At 39.6% G+C, this 19324-nt stretch overlaps 1 protein-coding gene across 1 annotated transcript in view; it reads left to right on the top strand.

Moving 5' to 3' along the window:
• The window catches only part of cpamd8 (C3 and PZP like alpha-2-macroglobulin domain containing 8), a 41365-nt gene that overhangs the window by 17084 nt on the left and 4957 nt on the right, over nt 1-19324 (top strand). The window contains exons 21-41 of the mRNA XM_008406975.3: nt 290-443; nt 2569-2699; nt 2820-2871; nt 3042-3340; nt 3701-3769; nt 3863-4019; nt 4576-4752; nt 6521-6602; nt 10021-10177; nt 11302-11376; nt 12715-12880; nt 13076-13162; nt 13275-13411; nt 13693-13848; nt 14466-14528; nt 15395-15657; nt 15731-15818; nt 18036-18110; nt 18198-18303; nt 18469-18579; nt 18655-18867. Of these exons, the coding sequence (XP_008405197.1) occupies nt 290-443; nt 2569-2699; nt 2820-2871; nt 3042-3340; nt 3701-3769; nt 3863-4019; nt 4576-4752; nt 6521-6602; nt 10021-10177; nt 11302-11376; nt 12715-12880; nt 13076-13162; nt 13275-13411; nt 13693-13848; nt 14466-14528; nt 15395-15657; nt 15731-15818; nt 18036-18110; nt 18198-18303; nt 18469-18579; nt 18655-18867 (2818 nt within the window). The remainder of the gene's footprint in view (nt 1-289; nt 444-2568; nt 2700-2819; nt 2872-3041; nt 3341-3700; nt 3770-3862; nt 4020-4575; nt 4753-6520; nt 6603-10020; nt 10178-11301; nt 11377-12714; nt 12881-13075; nt 13163-13274; nt 13412-13692; nt 13849-14465; nt 14529-15394; nt 15658-15730; nt 15819-18035; nt 18111-18197; nt 18304-18468; nt 18580-18654; nt 18868-19324) is intronic.

Below are 19324 nucleotides of genomic sequence, written 5' to 3'. Positions count from 1 at the left end.
TATGACTTGTGGCATGGAGATAAAGAACTGTTAAAAGACCCTGTTTGCGGTACCGCGCCCTGTGAAAACTGGATGACGACCACACTTTAATCCTTCATGAAGCCTGAGAGGCATTAAGTCAAGCAGCATGGAAATATGCTTGACTAAATGTGAATTAAAAAAAAAAAAAAACTTTGCTTTCGGCAGTTTGAGGAAACACGCAATATGAGAGAGAGAACAAAGATTATGTCATTTTCTGCCGTCATGTTGATGAGGTCAAGTGGTTCTTATTTGTCTTTTTCTCTCTTAGGTACATGTAAAAGTATCAATTCCAAAAGGTATCAAGTTTATTGGCCATCCTGGAAAGCACCATCTTACCAGAAAGAAATGCGTTGCTCCTGGAGAGGCTATTCCTACGTCCATTGTGTTGTCATTCACTGAACTGGGATCTGCAAACATCACAGGTATTCCATCACTTTATCTATAATTTAAACTGCAGTTAATTGATAAAGTCTCATTAAGAAACATCTTCCCTGCACTAGTTAGGTTCACAGTTCTTGTCCCAGTTTACCAGAGCAGCAAAACACTTATTCCTGTTAGAGAACTAATCAGATTTTTGATCATGCAAATCAGACCAAATCATTAAGCATAATTAACATTATCAAGCATGATAAACCTTTTGCTAGGACACTGGGTCCTCTCAGTGTGAGTCCTTACAGAAAAGCCAGCCCTTTGGAAATGGAGTGTGGTCCAAGAGGCTGAGCTGTGTGTGATCTGGTCACCCACCCCGGTTACAAGCAGTCCCCTCCTGAGCGCATGTGAAAACAAAGCTGACCAGCAGTAGGGGAGAGTAACCAGAGCTGCACTGTGACACTCAGTGGCATGTTGATGAGTTTTCAGGTCACCAGCGGTCAAGGGGCCCCCCATGGCCCCACTCATAGTTTCCTGGCCTCCTGTGTTTCCTTTTCGCTACACACACACAAAGAGACTCAACTTGGCACAGTGCCATATTGCCAATGTCCTCCACATGAAGCGAACTGGGTGTCCATCTAGAAACATGTTTGACACCCAGATAATTAGGGATATGGCCCGTTTCATCTATTGTTATTTTTTTTAAGCTCTTAAATACATTGTTATTTTCCCTTGCGGTTCAGATTCGGTTTTTATGTGACATGTATATTTTCAGACAGGGTTTAAGCAGTGTTGAAGCTTTATGGTTTAGCTGATGCTAATAACCTCAGAGAACATTCGCAGCAGCTGTTTAATGGTGCTTATTGATTGTTGGCACCCATCTTGTTACCACTTTGAAACCTCATTCCTCGAACTACAGTCTGCACAGATTACTGACAGCAACTACTCATAATTATGCAGATAAGAAAAACAGTTATAAATATAATATATTGGAGGGATCCTCAAATCCAGGACTCAAGGAATCGTGCCCTGCGACTTTTAGATGTGTACAACACACCTGAATCAAATGTCTGAACCTCTGCTGGTTTGGGAAGAAAATGCCAACTGACATAGACCAAGCAAAACCTTGGTGGGCATTCTTATCCCTTGTTCAAGGGTTCTTACAAAGAGTGGAATCAGTGCTGGCCCCAAAAGCTAAAGCCTCCAGTGCATGTGTACAGAGTTCTAACTGCCTTATACTTTAATCAGAGGGGACGAGACCTTCCAAGGAGACCATTATGTCTGCTTTAGCAGCAACTGACCTCTACCAGACTGTCCTCTGCCAGCACTCCTACCTCGTCACAAAACTGCAGATGATTGTGGCCCTTTATAGTCACTACATGTGACCAGACGCTGCCTTGGTCTGAGAATCAACAAAAATGAACCGGATTTCTGAAAGAGGTTTACAGAAGGATGGTATTAAAGTATACAGGGCTGGTTATTTATTTTCAATGGGCAGGATGGAGTAGAGATTGTTTCCTGTAAAAGATAAGACAATGAGCATTCTAAGAAAACTCTTTGACAGCACCATTCAATCAACTGGACATCAGTGGAGAGAAGAAATAAAAGAGATGTTGGCAGCACATACTGCAAAACAATCTTCAAATGACTTTTGCTCAGTAAGAGGAATTCATGTGGTTGAAATAGGCTGATATACCCCAGTTGGGTTTAAGGAGTTCAAATTAAAGATCTCCATAATCAAGCAGTTTTTCTGATGTACTGGTGGGTCTCTAACTTTTTGCTGGACTATGGCAAAAACAGATGCCCAGTTTCATCTGTCCTTTGAAAACCTTTAGAACGGCTGTGAAATACTCAATGGGTTTAGAGAAGCCACATTACCTTAGCATCACTTGTTTCTTTATTTTCCTCCTTAGTTTGGGGGCTAGGTTATTCATTTTTGTTTATTTGCCTATATTCACTCAGAGTCCAAGTTATTCTGCTAACTTTCTTTAAAAACTGATGGTCAAATTACCAATCAACAAATTTGTCAGCTTAAGTACATTGTGGCAAAATCGTTAAAAATAGTTCTTTCTCTGTCATAAGTGAAAATATTTCTTGCTAGGCATAATGCAGCAGATATATTTCTAGAGAATGTATAGAATCATGAATGATTATGATTTTTTTTTTTTATCTTAAAAGCTCGAGCTATTGCCTACAGTTCACCAAGTTGCTGTTCAGATGGAATGTTGTCAGGCAAGAGTGGTAATTATGCAGATGAAAGGAGGATCCCCATTGGCATCGATTATGTTCGCAGGACTGTCCTTGTCGAGGTAAAAGAGTAGACATTCATTGTCATTTATTTAAAAAAAACTGTTCATATACTGTTTGAACACATTATAATTGCAAACTGCTTGCTTTTCTTTTTTCTATGCTTTGCAATCTGCTTGCAGCCAGAGGGGCTATCAAGAGAGTATACCTACAGTGTTTTCTTCTGTCCCAATGGTTAGTGCAAATATGTTTCAATTATACTTTCTAAAAAATGTTTTTCAAAAACCAAATGTGTTCCCAAAAAGAGTCTTTTTTTTCTAATAACATTTAATTAAAATATATAAGTATTTACTATGCAACAATCATGTCCAAAACAAAAGTGCATTTCATATTATCCCTTTTAGAGAGAATCCACATTTCCACTCCTAATAAGTATGAGTATCAGTATGTCAAAAAGCCATCCAAGATGACGCAATTTGAGGTGGCTGTGAAGACCCACAACGACGCCCACATTGCCCTCTCTGCTAGTCCTCACGACAGTGCGGAGATGCTTGAGATTGTACTCGGAGGGAGGCAAAATACTCGCTCCTGGATTTCCTTGGGCAAAATGGGTGAGCCCCTGGTCAGTGTGTCCACACCAGGGATGCTGTCATGGGATGAGTTCCGCAGTTTTTGGATCAGCTGGCGAGGAGGCTTGGTACAGGTAGGAGAAAAATATATATATGTGTGTGTGTATAACAAACGCAATCATTTTGTGATGCAGTTATTGTGTGCTTCTGTCTTGCACATCCTTTGGTTCAATCAGGTGATGGATTAAACTACCAGAAAGGATGTGGTATACGTTAGGCTATTAAATATTTAATTATATCAATCTTTCTAAGATGGATTCTAAGATATTATCCATCTTAGAAAGATGGAGTATATCAGTATATTTCTCAAGCCGATTCATTTTATTACTGAGGCTTTTTGATTGACAGGGTGTAGGATTAGATGTTTTCCCAAACAGTAAAAACATTATCAAGACATGTTTTATTTTCCTCTGTCTGAATTTGCTTCTGTCTAGGTGGGCCATGGTTTGCATCCATCCAATGAATCCATCATCCTGCAGTGGGCAGGCCAGTTTCCAGGACAGGTTTGACTTTTTCATGGTATGATGTACAAATTTTTGGTACTTTATGCTTACAGATTATTTTTGAAATATATGCGTATGTTTCTGTCCATCTAGGTGCAACACATTGGGTTCTCGACTGGGTGGGGCTCTGTAGGAGAGTTTAAAATCTGGAGGAAGGATGACTCTGATGATGACCACAATGAGGCCTTCACTCTTGGAGTACCGCACAACATGGTGCCTGGATCGGAAAGGGCCACTGCATTTATGATTGGTATGGTAGTATATGGTTGGAGGCATACACAGTGCCTTTCAGAAGTATTCATACACCTTAAACCTTTTCGTATTCTCAAAATATTCTGTCAGGATTTCGTGTGATAGCAAGAACTTCATTACACTTGTGATTGATACAAGTCTTGAGGTTAACATCTGGTTTTATAGTGATATTAAATTAACCTCAAGAGTTAGATTACGAAATAAGTGACTTCTGAAGGTAACTGGTTGAACAGAATTTTATTTAGAGAATTAAACATTTGTAGGGGTTGAAGTAAATTCTCCCAAGTGTTTACATTTTTGCATTTGTAAAGAATTTTAGAGTCGTGCTCTACTTTGTGGTAGTCTGTCATATGAACTCATCCCGATAACGTGGAAGCTTGTGGTTATGACAAAATGTGGTTAAAGTTCAAGAGGTGTAAATACTTTTGTAAGGTACTGAAATTACCTGTGGTCACACTGTAAAGATCGCTATTTAATTAACACTAAAATACACTTACTTTCTCAGTGTAACACACTAAAATTGTTTTATGCTTACGTCTGTGCACCTGTAACAGGAGACGTAATGGGACCAACTCTAAACAACTTGGATAAACTGCTGAGGCTGCCCTTTGGCTGTGGAGAACAGAACATGATTCACTTTGCACCCAATGTTTTTGTTCTGAAGTACCTTCAGAAGACCGGGCAGCTGAGTCCTGAGGTTGAAAACGAAGCCACGGACTATCTGCTTCAAGGTAATGAAGCTGGAGTCCAAGTTTTTTTTTTGTCTTACATTCAAATGTGTTTCTACCTGTGTGGAGTTTTGTGTTGCAGAATCCAGTCACAGCTTCAGGCACAGGATCATAGCATCAGTGCTTCTTTAGGCCAACATAAAGCTCTGAAGCAGACCATCCTCATTAAAAGAAAACCTCCCCAAACACTCTACAAACCCACTGCAATAGATAGAGACCCTACCGCTAAAGTTGAGGGTGTTTCCGCTAAACAAAGCAGTTACAAAGAAGTTTATACTAATTACTACAAAAATTATTTAACACACACACAACTGACTATCAACGTATACAGATACATTAAACATTAAGCAAAAAACAAAAACAAAAGTTTCAGTCCACTTTGTCCCTCAACTTCACCCAGTGGTGATGCAAATTGTCTGTTGTCTATTAGTGAGGGAGATGCTTTGCAGCACACTCGCAACCTGAGTCTAACAGAAAATTCTCACTTTACCCTTGAAAAATTGCATTTTCTGCTTTCTTTTGCTTTCTTTACACATTCCAAGTACCCCTTGGCAAGGAACTCAGTAAAACAAGATAATCCACAATTTTACCAAGTCTGTTGTTTTCTATTCTGTAGCTTACCTTCATTCAATTCAATTGGATGATAAGCAAGCAAGTTGCAAACACAAGTGTGTCTCAAAAAATATAGATATGTTCACTATATATTCATGTCAGAAAGTGACACTGTCAGGTCATCTACATCGTTGCGTCTGGTGTCTCTCATCTTCCTCTTGACAAGATCCCATTAATTCTCTGTGGGGTTCAGGTCAGACCAGTTTGCTGACCAATCAAGAACAGGAACACCCTGGTCACTGAACCAGCTTTCGCTACCTTTGCCAGTGTGGGTCGGTGCCAGGTCCTGCCGGAAAATGAAATGAGCATCTCCATAAAGCTTGTCAGCAGATGAAAGCATAAAGCACTTTAAAAAAAAATCCTGGTAGACGGCCGTATTGAATGTGAACTTCAGAAAACACATCAGACCAAGATCAGCAGATGGCATCTCACCCAAAACTATCGGAATGTGAAAACTTCACGTTGAACTTACAGCAACATGAACTCTGAACTATTTTTCTAGACGCTGGGGTCTTGATTTCCAAATTAAATACAAATTTCACTTTCATCTGCAGCTGCCCTCAATTTATATATCTTCCCTTCCCTATCAACTCAGCAGCTTACTGACCCAGACTGAGAAAACATTTGGAGTTACAGAAAATATTTTCAAGTATTTTGACTTATTTAGCTAATTTGGGTGTGACACCATGAGTTCCCACTATTTAACGTTTTCACAGATTTTCTCAGACACAAAAGTTTTGGGTTTTATTTTCCATAAGCTATTATTATCGAAATAGCGAGACATAAAGGCTTGAGATATTTCACTCGGTGTGTAATGAATCTATATATTTTATGAGTTTCACTTTCTGAAATGAGTGACAAAAGTACTCAATGTTTCCATAAATCAACTTATGAACACATATAAACTTACATTTTGGATTGTATATCACAAATTGCATCACTCAGCCTTACTCACATTATTTTTTTCTCTCTCTTTTTACATTTTCTTCCATTAATATCAAAAGTAGTTGGTTGGACAATACTTTTATTAATACCACACACTGGTCACTCTACTCATGAAAATAAGAGTATTCACAAATTCTGCACGGGAAACTCAGAGAGTTAATTCTTCCAGATATTTCTCCTCTTCACAGCAAATCTGTTCTCTATTGTCATCCAGGTTACCAGAGACAGCTGACCTATAAACGGCAGGATGGCTCGTACAGTGCATTTGGTGAAAGGGATTCCTCAGGCAGTATGTGGTAAGCAAGTGTAGTAAATGAGTTTTACATGCATACACGCTAGGAGCAGCAGAGTCGTTCAGCGTTTCCTGGAATAAAGGCATAAGAGTGGAGAATTTATAATGCAAGAAAAAAGATAATACAAAATAAAAAATTTAATTTAGCATGCAATTTTACTTATTTACATAACTTATTTACTAAATGAAATGTTTATTTTATTTGAATGAAGTAGTTTTTATTTTTCACACAGCCAGTTAGCTCTTAAACAGAAACGCATCCCTGTGGTGTGGAGTTCCTCTGCTTGTAATTTAAGGTCTCATTCTTAATGTTCGTTCCTCCTGTTGATTTATGAGCTCAGGTGGGTATTGTGATGTTTAATAGAGCTGAGACTGTAAAACAGCATGTTTTATAAACGACAGGCGATTGAAAACAAACATTATGATTGGCTCCCCGAGGCAGGTAAAATTTATTCTCATCAAAATTTACCTATGCAGTTTTGACCCTGTTAACTCTAAATGCCATGATTGTTATGTGTTGTCTGGAGCCTTTTTCTTTTCTTTTTTTTATTCCTTGTAAAGTAAAAGTTATGAATGCTATCTAATGACTCCTTATGCTTAGTGTAATTGGTGATATTAAACTGTTGTGGTAGGATTTAAATCTTCTTAATGAGAACATGTGAGGATGTGACAAGCAGTAGTTTGGGGTTTTCTTGCGGTGCTCGGGGCAACAAATGTGGTTTGTGGGCACTAAATAAACAGTGAACTATGAGTAAACCTGCAACAGACACTTTATAAATCAATCAGCAACACGTTAGCCTCCAAAACAAGCCCGGTTTTTGTTGTTGTTCCAGAGTCAATGAGTGGAGCTGTGCTTTAATTGCCTGCTGTAATGTTGTGTTAATATTTCCCAGCATTTAAAAAACATTTTACAGGGGAAATTGGTGGAATATAGTAATTCAGAATAAATGACAGCAGCTGGCAGTGAATTAGGGTGCAGTATTTACCATTTTCCATGCCAGGGCCGTTAAAAGTTCACAGAATTAACCTAAACCTAAATGACTGGCACTAGGAAGACTCTTGCTTAGAAGGAAGAGCTCAGTATTTTTGTTGGTTAATCCGAAAGAATTAACTGTTTTTTTGTTTTTTTCATGAAATGTGCCATACTTTAAGACTTGAATAGGCGTCTTGGGGGGGGGGGACCAATTTGTTTTCATATAAATATTTAGATTTTGTAAAGTTTTATGTAAGTAAGATTTTGGTATATAACAAAACTGGCAATGCTGTTATGTATTTGGAATCAGATATTTACATTCAACGTATAAAAAGACTAATATATTTTTCTCACTGTCTCACATTAAATCAGACTGAATTCTTCCGGTTCTATTGCATTTTTTATTTATTCACAAGGAGAAGATATGTAATTTAATATAAAATTATTATCTACCATACTTAAGGTACACTGTAAAAAACAGGTTGTAGATACTACAATACCCTCAATAAATACAAATCTGAGGCATACACTTAACCAATTACATGTATCAGTTAAATAGTCAGCCATTGCACTTAATAGGAAGGCCTGTTTTGGTGCAAAATGTGTGTATTAGTCTTAGAATAATGCAAAAGACCTTATAAAGACCTAAACTGAAGCTGGTAAGAAGATGTTATTACCCATGCATTGGCTGAAAGTTCACTCAGAGAATAAGAAGCCACTGTCTTACAAAAGCAACATTAAAATTCAGATTAGAGTTTGCAAAATGCATTCAAGGCACAAAAACATTAATTTTTGGAAGGAACTGAAATATACCTACTTAATGATCTTTGATGAGTTTGGAGGGAAAAGACGGACGCTTCTAGCTTGGGAACACCATCCTAGTTGTGCCGAATTAGATTTGCACCATCATGTTTTGTGGGTATTTTTCTGCATGACAGACTGCTGCATTTAAACAAAGTAGATGAAATCAAGAGAGCATTACCACATAAAAAAACACAAACACACATAAAGTTATGTACAATCTAAAAATTGGTTTTCAACAAACATACTTTTGTAATAAATTATGTAAAGTCTGAAAAACATCATTTTTTTTTTTAAATAAAGCTTTTCTTTATTTTTAAAACTGGTGCTATCAGGCAATATGTGTTTGTCAATAGATTCCTATAAGGCTAGGTGGCTAAATACCAAGTCTGCACACTTTACTTCTTGGTCCTCTATCTTTTTAATAGATAATGTTTTTCCATAAAGTAATGATCCATAGAGAATCTGGACAGCTTTAAGTCCAAATCATAACATTCCTAGTAAAACCGCAGCCGGGTTGGATTTATCGTGAAGCCTCTTTTAGATACACTCTCAGAGAGTGGAGCTGGAGAGGAGTGATTTTTAAGTGGGAAGTCAGAAAACAGGGAAAGAGTAAGAAAATTACTAGAAGGGTTCTCCAGCTTGGGGGTTGAGGGGCGGAAGTTAGCTTCCCTTGTGCTTCCTTCCTTTCCCAAAGCACTTCGCATTTACACTCTCCAGAGCTTTTCCTTGAGGGTGAACATTTAAAGCCAGAACTGTGGCATCGGTTTTGTCTCAGGGGAGGAATAATCCAGCTTCCAGTCAGGAAAGATTTTATGTTTTTGGTTTATGAGTGTTTGTACCATTCTTTTTTTTCCCTACTTATTCCCCTGTTGCTATTTTCTTGGATTATGATCTCACTTATGGGCCACATTAGGAAAGTAAAGTGTGACCTGTTTGTGTTTTCCTTCCTTTCCATCTCATTTTTCTTTCTTTGCTTCGTAAACAACTTACCTCACCTATAGTTACCTAACTCTGGTCAGGGTTGCTGTAATGGAAGACTTGCTGTCACATCAGCTATTGGCCAAAGACAGCAGCTTCCACTCACTACCAGGAGGTCTATTGTTTATGTATATTTATGAGCTCAGCCATGAACCCAGGACTGACCTGGCTGTACTCCATTGCTCCACAGACTCTTCTCCGCTGCAGCTTGCTGAAACCGTAGCTCACGAACCTTCATTTGCACTCCTGGGCCGTCCGGATTCACAGACCTTCATCCCTAGGATCTGTGCTTTCATAAGTTGAGGAATGCTTTTGGGGAATGTTTTACTCCCAACCAGAAACATGCTCGATTGGCTTGTGTGCAGTTTCACATTCTCAAGAGCACAGCTGTTGCATCCGGTTGCACTGATCAAACTGCCCATCTGCTCCCCTCCTCATTCCTTTCTTCTTCTTTCCATTTCATCAAATCATCTATACATTCCTGTCCTCTGATGACAAATTGAAAGCGGGTGGCTCTTTGAAAAACACTTTTATATCCAGTTGTTGTCCTGTAAGGGGTGATGTGTATTTTACAGATGTTTGTTAGAAGGTACTGTGAACGCTCATTAAGGATCTTAATTTTTCTTCCTCTTACCTGCTCTTTCATCACCGCTCACCTGTCCTCTAGGCTGACAGCGTTTGTTCTGAAGTCCTTTGCTCAGTCTCGGGGATTTATCTTTATTGACCCCGAAGAGCTCCGGGCAGCCAAGTCCTGGCTCATCAAACATCAGCGAGAAGACGGTTCCTTTCCTGCTATGGGACGCATCCTCAATAAAGACTTGCAGGTAGGCCTATGTTTGGATAGATGTAAGTTTAAAGCAGTTTGCCTTTTTTCTACCTGCCAATTTAAATTTAAATCACCAACACAACAAAGTATATAGAAAGCTGGCCGTTGCTTTGTCATATTTAAGACTTAATGGACTTAATCAGGTAATACATCTGGGTTTGTTTGCTAGTTTTCCGTCAAATGGTGACTCATATGTAAGGAAATTGGGTGCCACCCATGAAAAATGTATCTGTCAATGCCAAACAGCTAATTCTGATGTGTTGTTTATTGGACTGCATTGTTGTTGTTTGAAGGTACATGGCAGATTGGGAATTTATCAACTTATTTATTTTACATGCACTACTTCCTTGCCTGAGTAGTGCATGGAATACTTGCCCGGGACCTCATCCTAATTCTGGATGCCATAGACGTCACACACTGCTGTGTGATGATATCCTCACCCAACACAGCCACACTGGCAGCCACATGGTGTGTTGGTCTCTCTGGCATGAACAGCACATTTTCTTTTCCTTCAAGTTTTGTGGATTGTCCCTGATAATCCCCACTCTATGGAGGTGAGTGTTGTCATCCTGGAGGACTGAAATTGCCCTAATGGCACGGATTCTTCTCAGATTAGAGCAGACGCTATCTGACCGGTGCTCACAGATACTGTTAATCAGGCGCCTGATTCTCATCACCTCAAGTAACAGAACCTCCAAGCAAGACTCCACAGCAGGAAAAAAAAAGCTTTTTGGCAGTTTTTAATGGGCTCAAGTCTACTACTCAACAAATGCAGTTTCTTTACAAATGTGGCATCGATTAAAGAAAAATAACCTGGCTTTCCAACTGTTATAAATGTTATTGCCAAGAAACAGTGTTTCAAAAGAAATAATGTTCCTTTTGAAACAATATTGCATCCACCCAACTATCCATCCATCCACCTATCCATCCCTCCCCCATTCATCACTGCTGTAATGTGGCAGTGATGTTAAAGATTGAGTCTGAATAACATGGTCACGCTATTGGTAAGGTTACTTTTAATGGCTTTATTAATGTAACTTTTACAACATCTTTTGGGTACGTAGTTAAGGGAAGGATTTGCAGGGCATTTATAAGGCAATAACTTATGATGTTCTTTTGTAGGGAGGGATCCATGGCAAGATATCTCTAACTGCTTATGTGGTAGCAGCTCTATTGGAGACGGGGATAGCAACAGAGGTGAGTTCAAAAACATGTTTCTTTCATGTAACAGTCCTCAGAGGGAGTTTTCTGATGGAAAAATAGAGTTACATTTAAAAAAGTCTAATCTAAAAACCAAGTTTAATACAACATTTCCTGATGTGGAATTAGATTTTAATTTTTTTTGTTGAGTTTACTAAGGGAGGTTTTTTTATCATCACAAGAGTAAACACCCAGAGTTATTCCCGACCCACTTAAAGAAGCGAGGGAGGCCCATCCCACCGGGCCGGTTCGTGTATGGACGTATCACTGCATTCCCGAAAGTTGTGAAGATGGATGTGTTGGCAGTCGGCCCACTCAAATTTGTTATGCCCCAGCACTTTTAATGTACCTGCTTCAAAACATTCAGGCTGACATGCAGCGGCAGTTTTAGCCTCACGAAACACACCTCTGCTTTTCTCACTCTTTCATCCACTTTTCAATGGACATTTAACCATCTTGAGTTTTTTCCTAATAAGTTCCCTTTAGTAAAATCAGTCCTCAGAAGCTCAATATCCAAGATGCAAATTCTTGAAAGTCTTTGCGTCTTTTCTTACCAGTTTTCTAAGTAGTTGAATTTATTTGGTATTTCATCTCTTTGGCCCGTTTCCATCCATCTGTCTCTCCACTTTCGTGCCGCTGTCTATCTCCACAGGGGTGCTTCTTAGTATTTGCCCTTCTAGAGTTGATAAAAAATGAAAAGGTATTCTTAACTTCAAAGTTGTACCTTGACCTCCTTTCCAGTTTCCATTAATTAAAAGGCAAAACTGCCAATTACAGCAAGATGACTCCAGAGGACTATAATCTAATGGATGAGAAGAAAGTAAACTAAACTTTCTAAGGACAAAATGAGTGTTTATATAATAGCTCAATTTGGGCAGAAGGAACCGTTGAGCCATTGCATGGCGGACGGCCGGTTCAAAAGTAAATCGGAGGTTTTTGCATCTAAATTGAGGAGATAGTAGGTTCTTAATGTGCCAGTAAACACAACATGGAGAATAAATTGACAACTTCAGATGTGGACAGATTTGTTGGTCCTTCTTTTGTTAATCTAACTTGGAAAATTTCAGACAAATTTAGCATTTTTATTTGAGTACATGTATCTAGTGGGTAAAATAAGAAGAAAAGAATATGAACTATAACTTATAACAAAAACAAAAATCATATATATATATTTGTATATATTAGATTTATTTATTACCCCTTAACTGTCTTAAGGACAGTGTCCTCATGACTAATTGACTAACACGTATGTTTTAGGGATGACAGTTAATGTGTTAATGTGATTATCAGACTTTAATCAGTACTCTGAGTTTCTGACCCTACTGTTGTGTACAGGAAGAGAAGGTGGCGGTGGCTAAAGCCAAGGACTTCTTGGAAAGCAACACGTATTCTGCTGACGACCCTTACACCACAGCTCTGTCTGCATACGCCCTGTCTTTGCTCCGCAGCCCTTATGCTCCATTGGCTCTGCGTCGCCTCAACCACATGGCCATCACTCAAGGTACTGCTACCTCTGTGATTCAGTTCAAGTCCATACCGTGAAAAAAAAGCAAACATATTTACAAAGGAAATAAACAACAAAACAAGAAACAAAAAATCGGCATTCAAGCTGCAGTAATACTTCCACCAAGTGTGAGGATGATTAGTATTGATTGTTGCAAACTAGTCTATTTACTGTTTCCCTTTGTTGCCATAGATGGGCTCACCCACTGGAGCCTGACTGGCAGCACGGTGACAGATGAAGATACTTTCATGGGCTTCAGTGATGGTCTCTCTCAGTCAGGTACTTTTTGAAAAAATATCTGGGAACTGGCGTGATTGAACTGTTCTAATTCTAGTTTTAATTCCTGCAAATAAAACAACCCTGAGAATTGTGTGTAAATGTTTGTTCCAAGTTGTGTCAGCAGAGGTGGAGATGACAGCCTATGGTCTTCTGACTTACACCGTCCTGGGTGACGTTGCTTCTGCCCTGCCTGTGGTCAAGTGGCTCTCCCAGCAAAGGAACTCTTTGGGTGGTTTCTCCTCCACGCAGGTAATTTTGTAAAATGTATTTCTTGTTCATAATTTTTTTTTAGAATAGCCGTATCTTTTATTGTCCCACAGTGGGGTAATTCAGGTGCACCAGTAGCAAGTTAAAGGTACAATTAAAACATACATATTCAGACAAATATTTTTAAGTTATCTTTCTCTAATGTAAAAAAAAAATTAATAACCTGAAACATTTAAGTGTGACCAAAAAACACAAGAAAGACTGTTTGACCCAACACTGTACTTGTTTCTAAATGTGTGTTGCGCTAAACCGATCTCTTTCAGGACACGTGTGTAGCTCTGCATGCCTTGTCGGAGTATGCCATCCTTTCATACATAGGAGGGGTCAACCTCACCATCTCTCTGGCCTCCACCAACCTGGACTTCCAGGAGGCCTTTGAGCTCAACCGGGACAACAAAAAACTCCTTCAAAGGGCCAAGGTGAACGTGGGTTAGAGCAACTGCTCTGCGTGTTTAGTTGCCTGTTTTGCCGCTTCGAGGCTGCTCACTCTTCTTCCGCACAAATGTAATAGAAACACCAGTTTGGCATGCTGATAATTAATATACTTTACTGATGTCATTACCAAGAAGGATGGGGCATTTCATTCAGTTAAGCTGCAATGTACATACACGCCTATTTAGTGATTAATGAGCAGCTATTTATCAGAGTCAAGCTGCAATCTCTGTGTTCTGTTTTTACAAATCAAGCCCAGGTAGATTTTTCCAAATGCGCCTTGTTGGTTTCTTGATTAAGGATCTGTGCTTCACTGACATGTTTACTCACGCATTAAACAAACTTGGCAGTGAGGGGTTTATCTCCCCTGACTACGCCGCCTCTCAGGTGAGAATGCAAGCAGTTCCTTTGCCAGGCATGTTTTTTCTGCTATGATTAGGGGTGTCAACTTAATTAGGGGCAATTTAGGGCTGCTGGTAAGTAGCCAGGGAGCCACTAGCATCAGTGCAGCAGCCTACAGCATTCATTCACTTGATAAATGACTCAGTCACCTCTCCCTACCCCCTCTGACTCTTTGTTTCTCCTGCTTTTTATTTTTTTCTAGATACCCAGTATCCCCACAGGCCTTTTTGTCAGCGCCAAAGGTGAAGGCTGCTGTCTCATGCAGGTATTAGACGCACTCAAGCTTGTGTAAATGCCTGTTTGCCGTCTTGGAAAATTACCTAAATTGAAGCTCTAATGCTATGGCTCACAATGATCTGCCAAAAAGAGGTGTGTCAAATGCTGCTGCAGCAAGTTAATAATAAAAAAAAAAAAATCAAACTCAGAGTTGCTTGTTAGAGGGAATTTTACTGGTTGATTCAAGTGTTATGTCGTCAGTAGTGGGTTTTTACCTTGTATTTCTCATCAACTCTGTTGATAATTGTTCAGAAGTGAAATGCAGTGGATTGTCAAACATTTTCACAGAAATGTAACTGCAACTGAATATGATTTATTTTTTTTACAGCTTTCCTTCGCAGTATTTTTTATAACAATAACTTTCACTCAATCCCCATTTTCTGTGCAATGGCAGCCAATTAGCCAAGTCACACCAGGGCCATGATTAAATGCAAGAGCTGGGCAATCAAGTAGTCCCCACCTGCACATGTTCGTAAGCAAGCACACTTTCAGAATTACCATTTTGTACTTTTCCGAATTTGTAAACCATGCTTTTCAAAAGTATTCATATCTCATACCTTAAGAGGACCAAGGTAATTCTGGAAGAGCTGCAGAATCTTGTTTATCAAGTGGAAAGTGCAGGACATTTGTTAGTCATGCACTCCATGCATTTGACTTTTTTGGTGATGGGAGGTTGGCAAAAAGAAACCCACAAATGGCTGTTTGCCACAAGCCATTTATGGGATATGGCAAACATGTGAAATAAGGTGCTCCAATCAGAGGAGACCAGATCTGAGTAATTAAAAAAATATATGTTTATAAAGATGTGGTTTATCTTAAGCGTTTTCTGCTTCTTTATTTTTGGTCTGCCTGTAGATCGACGTGTCTTACAACGTACCTGACCCAGTAGCAAAGCCAGCTTTCCAACTCAACGTGGATCTGAAAGAGCCTTTACAGGAGCGACGCCTGCAGCCTTCCTCCTCATCTTCGACTTCCAAGCACTCTGCATCACGTTCCCGAAGCCGAGCCGACAACCGCTCTGAGCTCAGTCGGAAGCGCCGGGCTCCCATTGACGATGACGACCCGGCAGCCCACCAGGACAAGCTGAGCTTCCACATCTCTTTAGAAGTTTGCGCTAGGTAGAGACTCACAGTGTTCAAATGTTCAAATGGGAATCATTTTGTTCATTACTGTTCTAATCTTTTGGTCTAGGTGGCTCCATTCAGGCTCATCCAACATGGCAGTCATAGAAGTTCCCATGATTTCTGGTTTCAGAGCTGATGTCGAAAGCCTGGAAAGAGTATGGAATCACACATGCACCACTCACTGTCGCTGTTCCTCTGAGTAACAGAGCAATGATACAAGATATTTGTTTATACTGTATACCGTGAACCATGTATTTTTATCCCACTGTCATATCAACCTCAGAACAACAAGAAAAGTCATGTTAAGATGCTGCTGGAGATAGTAAGACAGCGTAATTATCAGTGAAATGAGTTCTCTACCGACTTGGACTGAAAGGCCAATGAGAGAAGAAATGGTCGATCCTCCAAAGGCAGTGTAAAAAAAAAAACAAAAAAAAAACATTTCAATGAAGTCACACCAACACTTTACAGACATACAGCGTAGCATACACACACACATAGAGCGGCTGTGAATCATCTGGTCTCTTTACTCTGAAAAAGCAATATCAACCCAGCTGGAAGCAGTAACACATTAACAAACAATTAATCTGTTTTTCTTAGGCGAAGGAATGAGTAACTTAAAGCATTATTAGACGTCGGTTGCATTGGTATGTTGAGGAATGCGTGTAATTAGAAAGGTGGCAGCTAGTATGAAGTAGGTTTTGGGGCTGAATCCAGGTCAGCTCCCCGGTCACCCATCAGAAGCATGTCCCTCATTACTGGGCTGTAATAGGGCCTCAGTCTGCAGACTTCCATTACTACAGAGACACCTCTATGGCTACCTGGAGCAATGTAAAACATGCACACGTACACACACACGCACACGCACACACACACACACACACACACACACACACACACACACACACACACACACACACACACACACACACACACACACACACACACACACACACACAGTGTGCTGTCAGTATGTCACTGGAGGCTGACCTGAGTTGTGGTGCCTAACAAGCTGAGTTTAAACCCCTGCTGGCCTCCCTTGGGTTTTACTGCTGACTGCCTGACTGCCATTCACATTCCTCAAGTTTACAGTGGCAACCCTGGCTTCAGCTTGGCCTCATCTTATTTCATAGGTGCTGTGGACATAAATGATTAGTCCAGTAACTGCTCAGGGCTCCTGTCACCCTGACATAACGAGCTGTGATTAACAGCCCAGAGGACGCTGTGAGTTTAGCGTTTGAGTTGCGGAAGTTCACAACCGGTTTGCGTTGCTATACAGAACAAACAATGCTTTTTTTTTTTTTTTTAAGAGTGTGTCTACATACGAGTGTCTCTGTGGCGCCAGCTCCAGGTGAGCACCTCATAAACCCCCCACTGTCCCACGACTGCCACCTTTGACTGGGGGAACAAACTTATGTTTTTTTTTAATTTTATTATTATTTTCACACAGATTCACAACAGTGTGCTCATTAGTCTTTATATTTGCCAGTCATTTTCTGCAGAGAGCCCTTGCAGTCACCTTTCTACTGTTTCCCACGATGGCAGCTTGAGTTGAAGATCATGACTCAGACAAATGGTGGTGTAGTGATAAAATACGTAGAGTCTCTAAATTGGCATGTAGACAATAGGAACTATTTAAAGCTTTGGTTATGGATCTACAACATTTATTCACACAAAATATATTTTCTTCTGTGTGAGAAGTAGCACTGGGCTGGGGTGAGGTGGAGCTGTCCAGTTCGCTGTGGTGCTGATTGCTATTAATATCTATTAAGACAAATTTTATACGTTTCCATTTATCACAATTCGATTTAAAACTTCAGATATCTGCTTTTCAACGTTTTTGCAAATGTTTCCATATGTCTCTCTTGGACAATTTTCAACTTGCGAGATTAGGAAATCAAGCAAAAATGTGTATCAGTCATATCGGTGATTTTGTGAATTTGAAACATTATGCAATGTAAATAGTTATGTTTAATTATATTTTGCCTGCTTGCTAAAAAGATTTCTTGCTAAATATACAACATTTTTCATGAGGTGGTGAAAAAGGTATCACACTAAATAGATGTAGATGATGTATTTTTCCTCTTTTTTTGTTGATTAAATCTGTCTGCTATGGAAGTTTAAGTTTATTTTCCATATCTTTCTTATGGGTGCAAATAAATGTGTCAACTTTTTGACTCACTCTATCAAGTCTGTAGTTTAATTTTTTGCACACACGAACCTTACACCTGCCTGAGGTGATCCTGACAATTACATCTCAAATTACCTTCAGTGTGCAAATAGTTTGTGTAGATTTACAATAAAGAGATCCATTGAGGTTTTAAAATTGACCCAAATTTTGACAGATAATTGTTTTCTGTCTCTCTTTACAGCTGATGATGGATAAAAGAGTGGGGTTGAAGAGATATGAGCTGAATGGCAGAAAAGTCTTGTTCTACTTTGATGAGGTATGTAGAAATGAAGATACAGATTGAAGAATGGTTTGAATAATTCTGAGGTGTGCAAAATCTCAGATGTGCTACTTTTTGCCTTAGATTCCCAGTCAATGTATGACATGTGTGGCCTTACAAGCTACCAGGGAATACATTGTGGGCAAGACAGCACCTGTTCCAGTCAAGATATATGATTACTATGAGCCAGGTATGCCTCTAAAAAAAATTTTTTTTGGTGCAGTTCTATAAAAGTGTTAAAAACCAAAGAATCTAAATTTCTTCCTGTGTGGACTAAGGTTCCTTCTTTGCCAAGTTTTTAACTTTTAACGTCGTAAAACAGCAAATATGGTGTTGCGTTGTGCTCGTCATGCAGCTTTTGAGGCCACCAGGTTCTACAATGTTAGCGAGAGCAGCCCACTTGCACGGGAGCTGTGTGATGGGCCCACCTGCAACGAGGTCGAGAGTTCAACGAATCAGTGGATAGGTGAGAAGCACAACAAACGCACAATGATTTGCATGCACCTTAGTTGCTCCTCTGTCATCTAACCAATTCCTGCAGGTTTTGTGCAGGGAAACCAGTGCAACAATGTGCTAGGCTGCCTGGAGCAGGAGCAGATCGAGCGCTGCACGTGTTACAGGGACTGTGGCTACGACGGGGAGCCTGTTTGTGGGTCGGATGGGCAGTTCTACCAGAACCAGTGTCAGATGGAGGTGACTTCTTGTCGAAATGGGACTCGCATCAAGCAGGTCCCCGTGTCCCAGTGTTCACCCAGTAAGTGCTCAAAATACTGCGTGTGGACTTTTTAATTGTCACTTTTTTATACGCAAATTATTACACCTAAAGCCTAAAACTAAAAAAAGTAGCTCATCTTAAATTTTTCCAGCTAGTATAATGAATTTCTTCAGCTGAGACAGTGACGCTGGTTGTAGTTAAACTGAATATTCGTGCAGCTAAATCCAGGAAGATGTTGGAAGAAATCCTGACAAATCCTGCAAAATTTTGACTTTTGAGATGGGTTGAGTATTCACCTTCCATTGTTAATGTTGCAGAAAACATCTTATTTTAAATCTAGTGGTGAATTGATGACTACAGCTATAAAATCTCTTTTTTTATAAAGCAGTTGATTAGAATCTGTGAGTAAGAAATTGATTCTAAGAAGCACCGTCCATCCAATGTGGCTGAGCTATTATAAAAAAATAAATACAAAAAATAGGAAAAAACATCATTA

Source organism: Poecilia reticulata, chromosome 4 (genome assembly GCF_904066995.2).
Source record: "Poecilia reticulata chromosome 4, P_reticulata-male-v2, whole genome shotgun sequence".
Taxonomy (NCBI): domain Eukaryota; kingdom Metazoa; phylum Chordata; class Actinopteri; order Cyprinodontiformes; family Poeciliidae; genus Poecilia; species Poecilia reticulata.
Note: the sequence above shows the minus strand (reverse complement) of the source record. Positions and strands in the feature narration are given on the sequence as shown.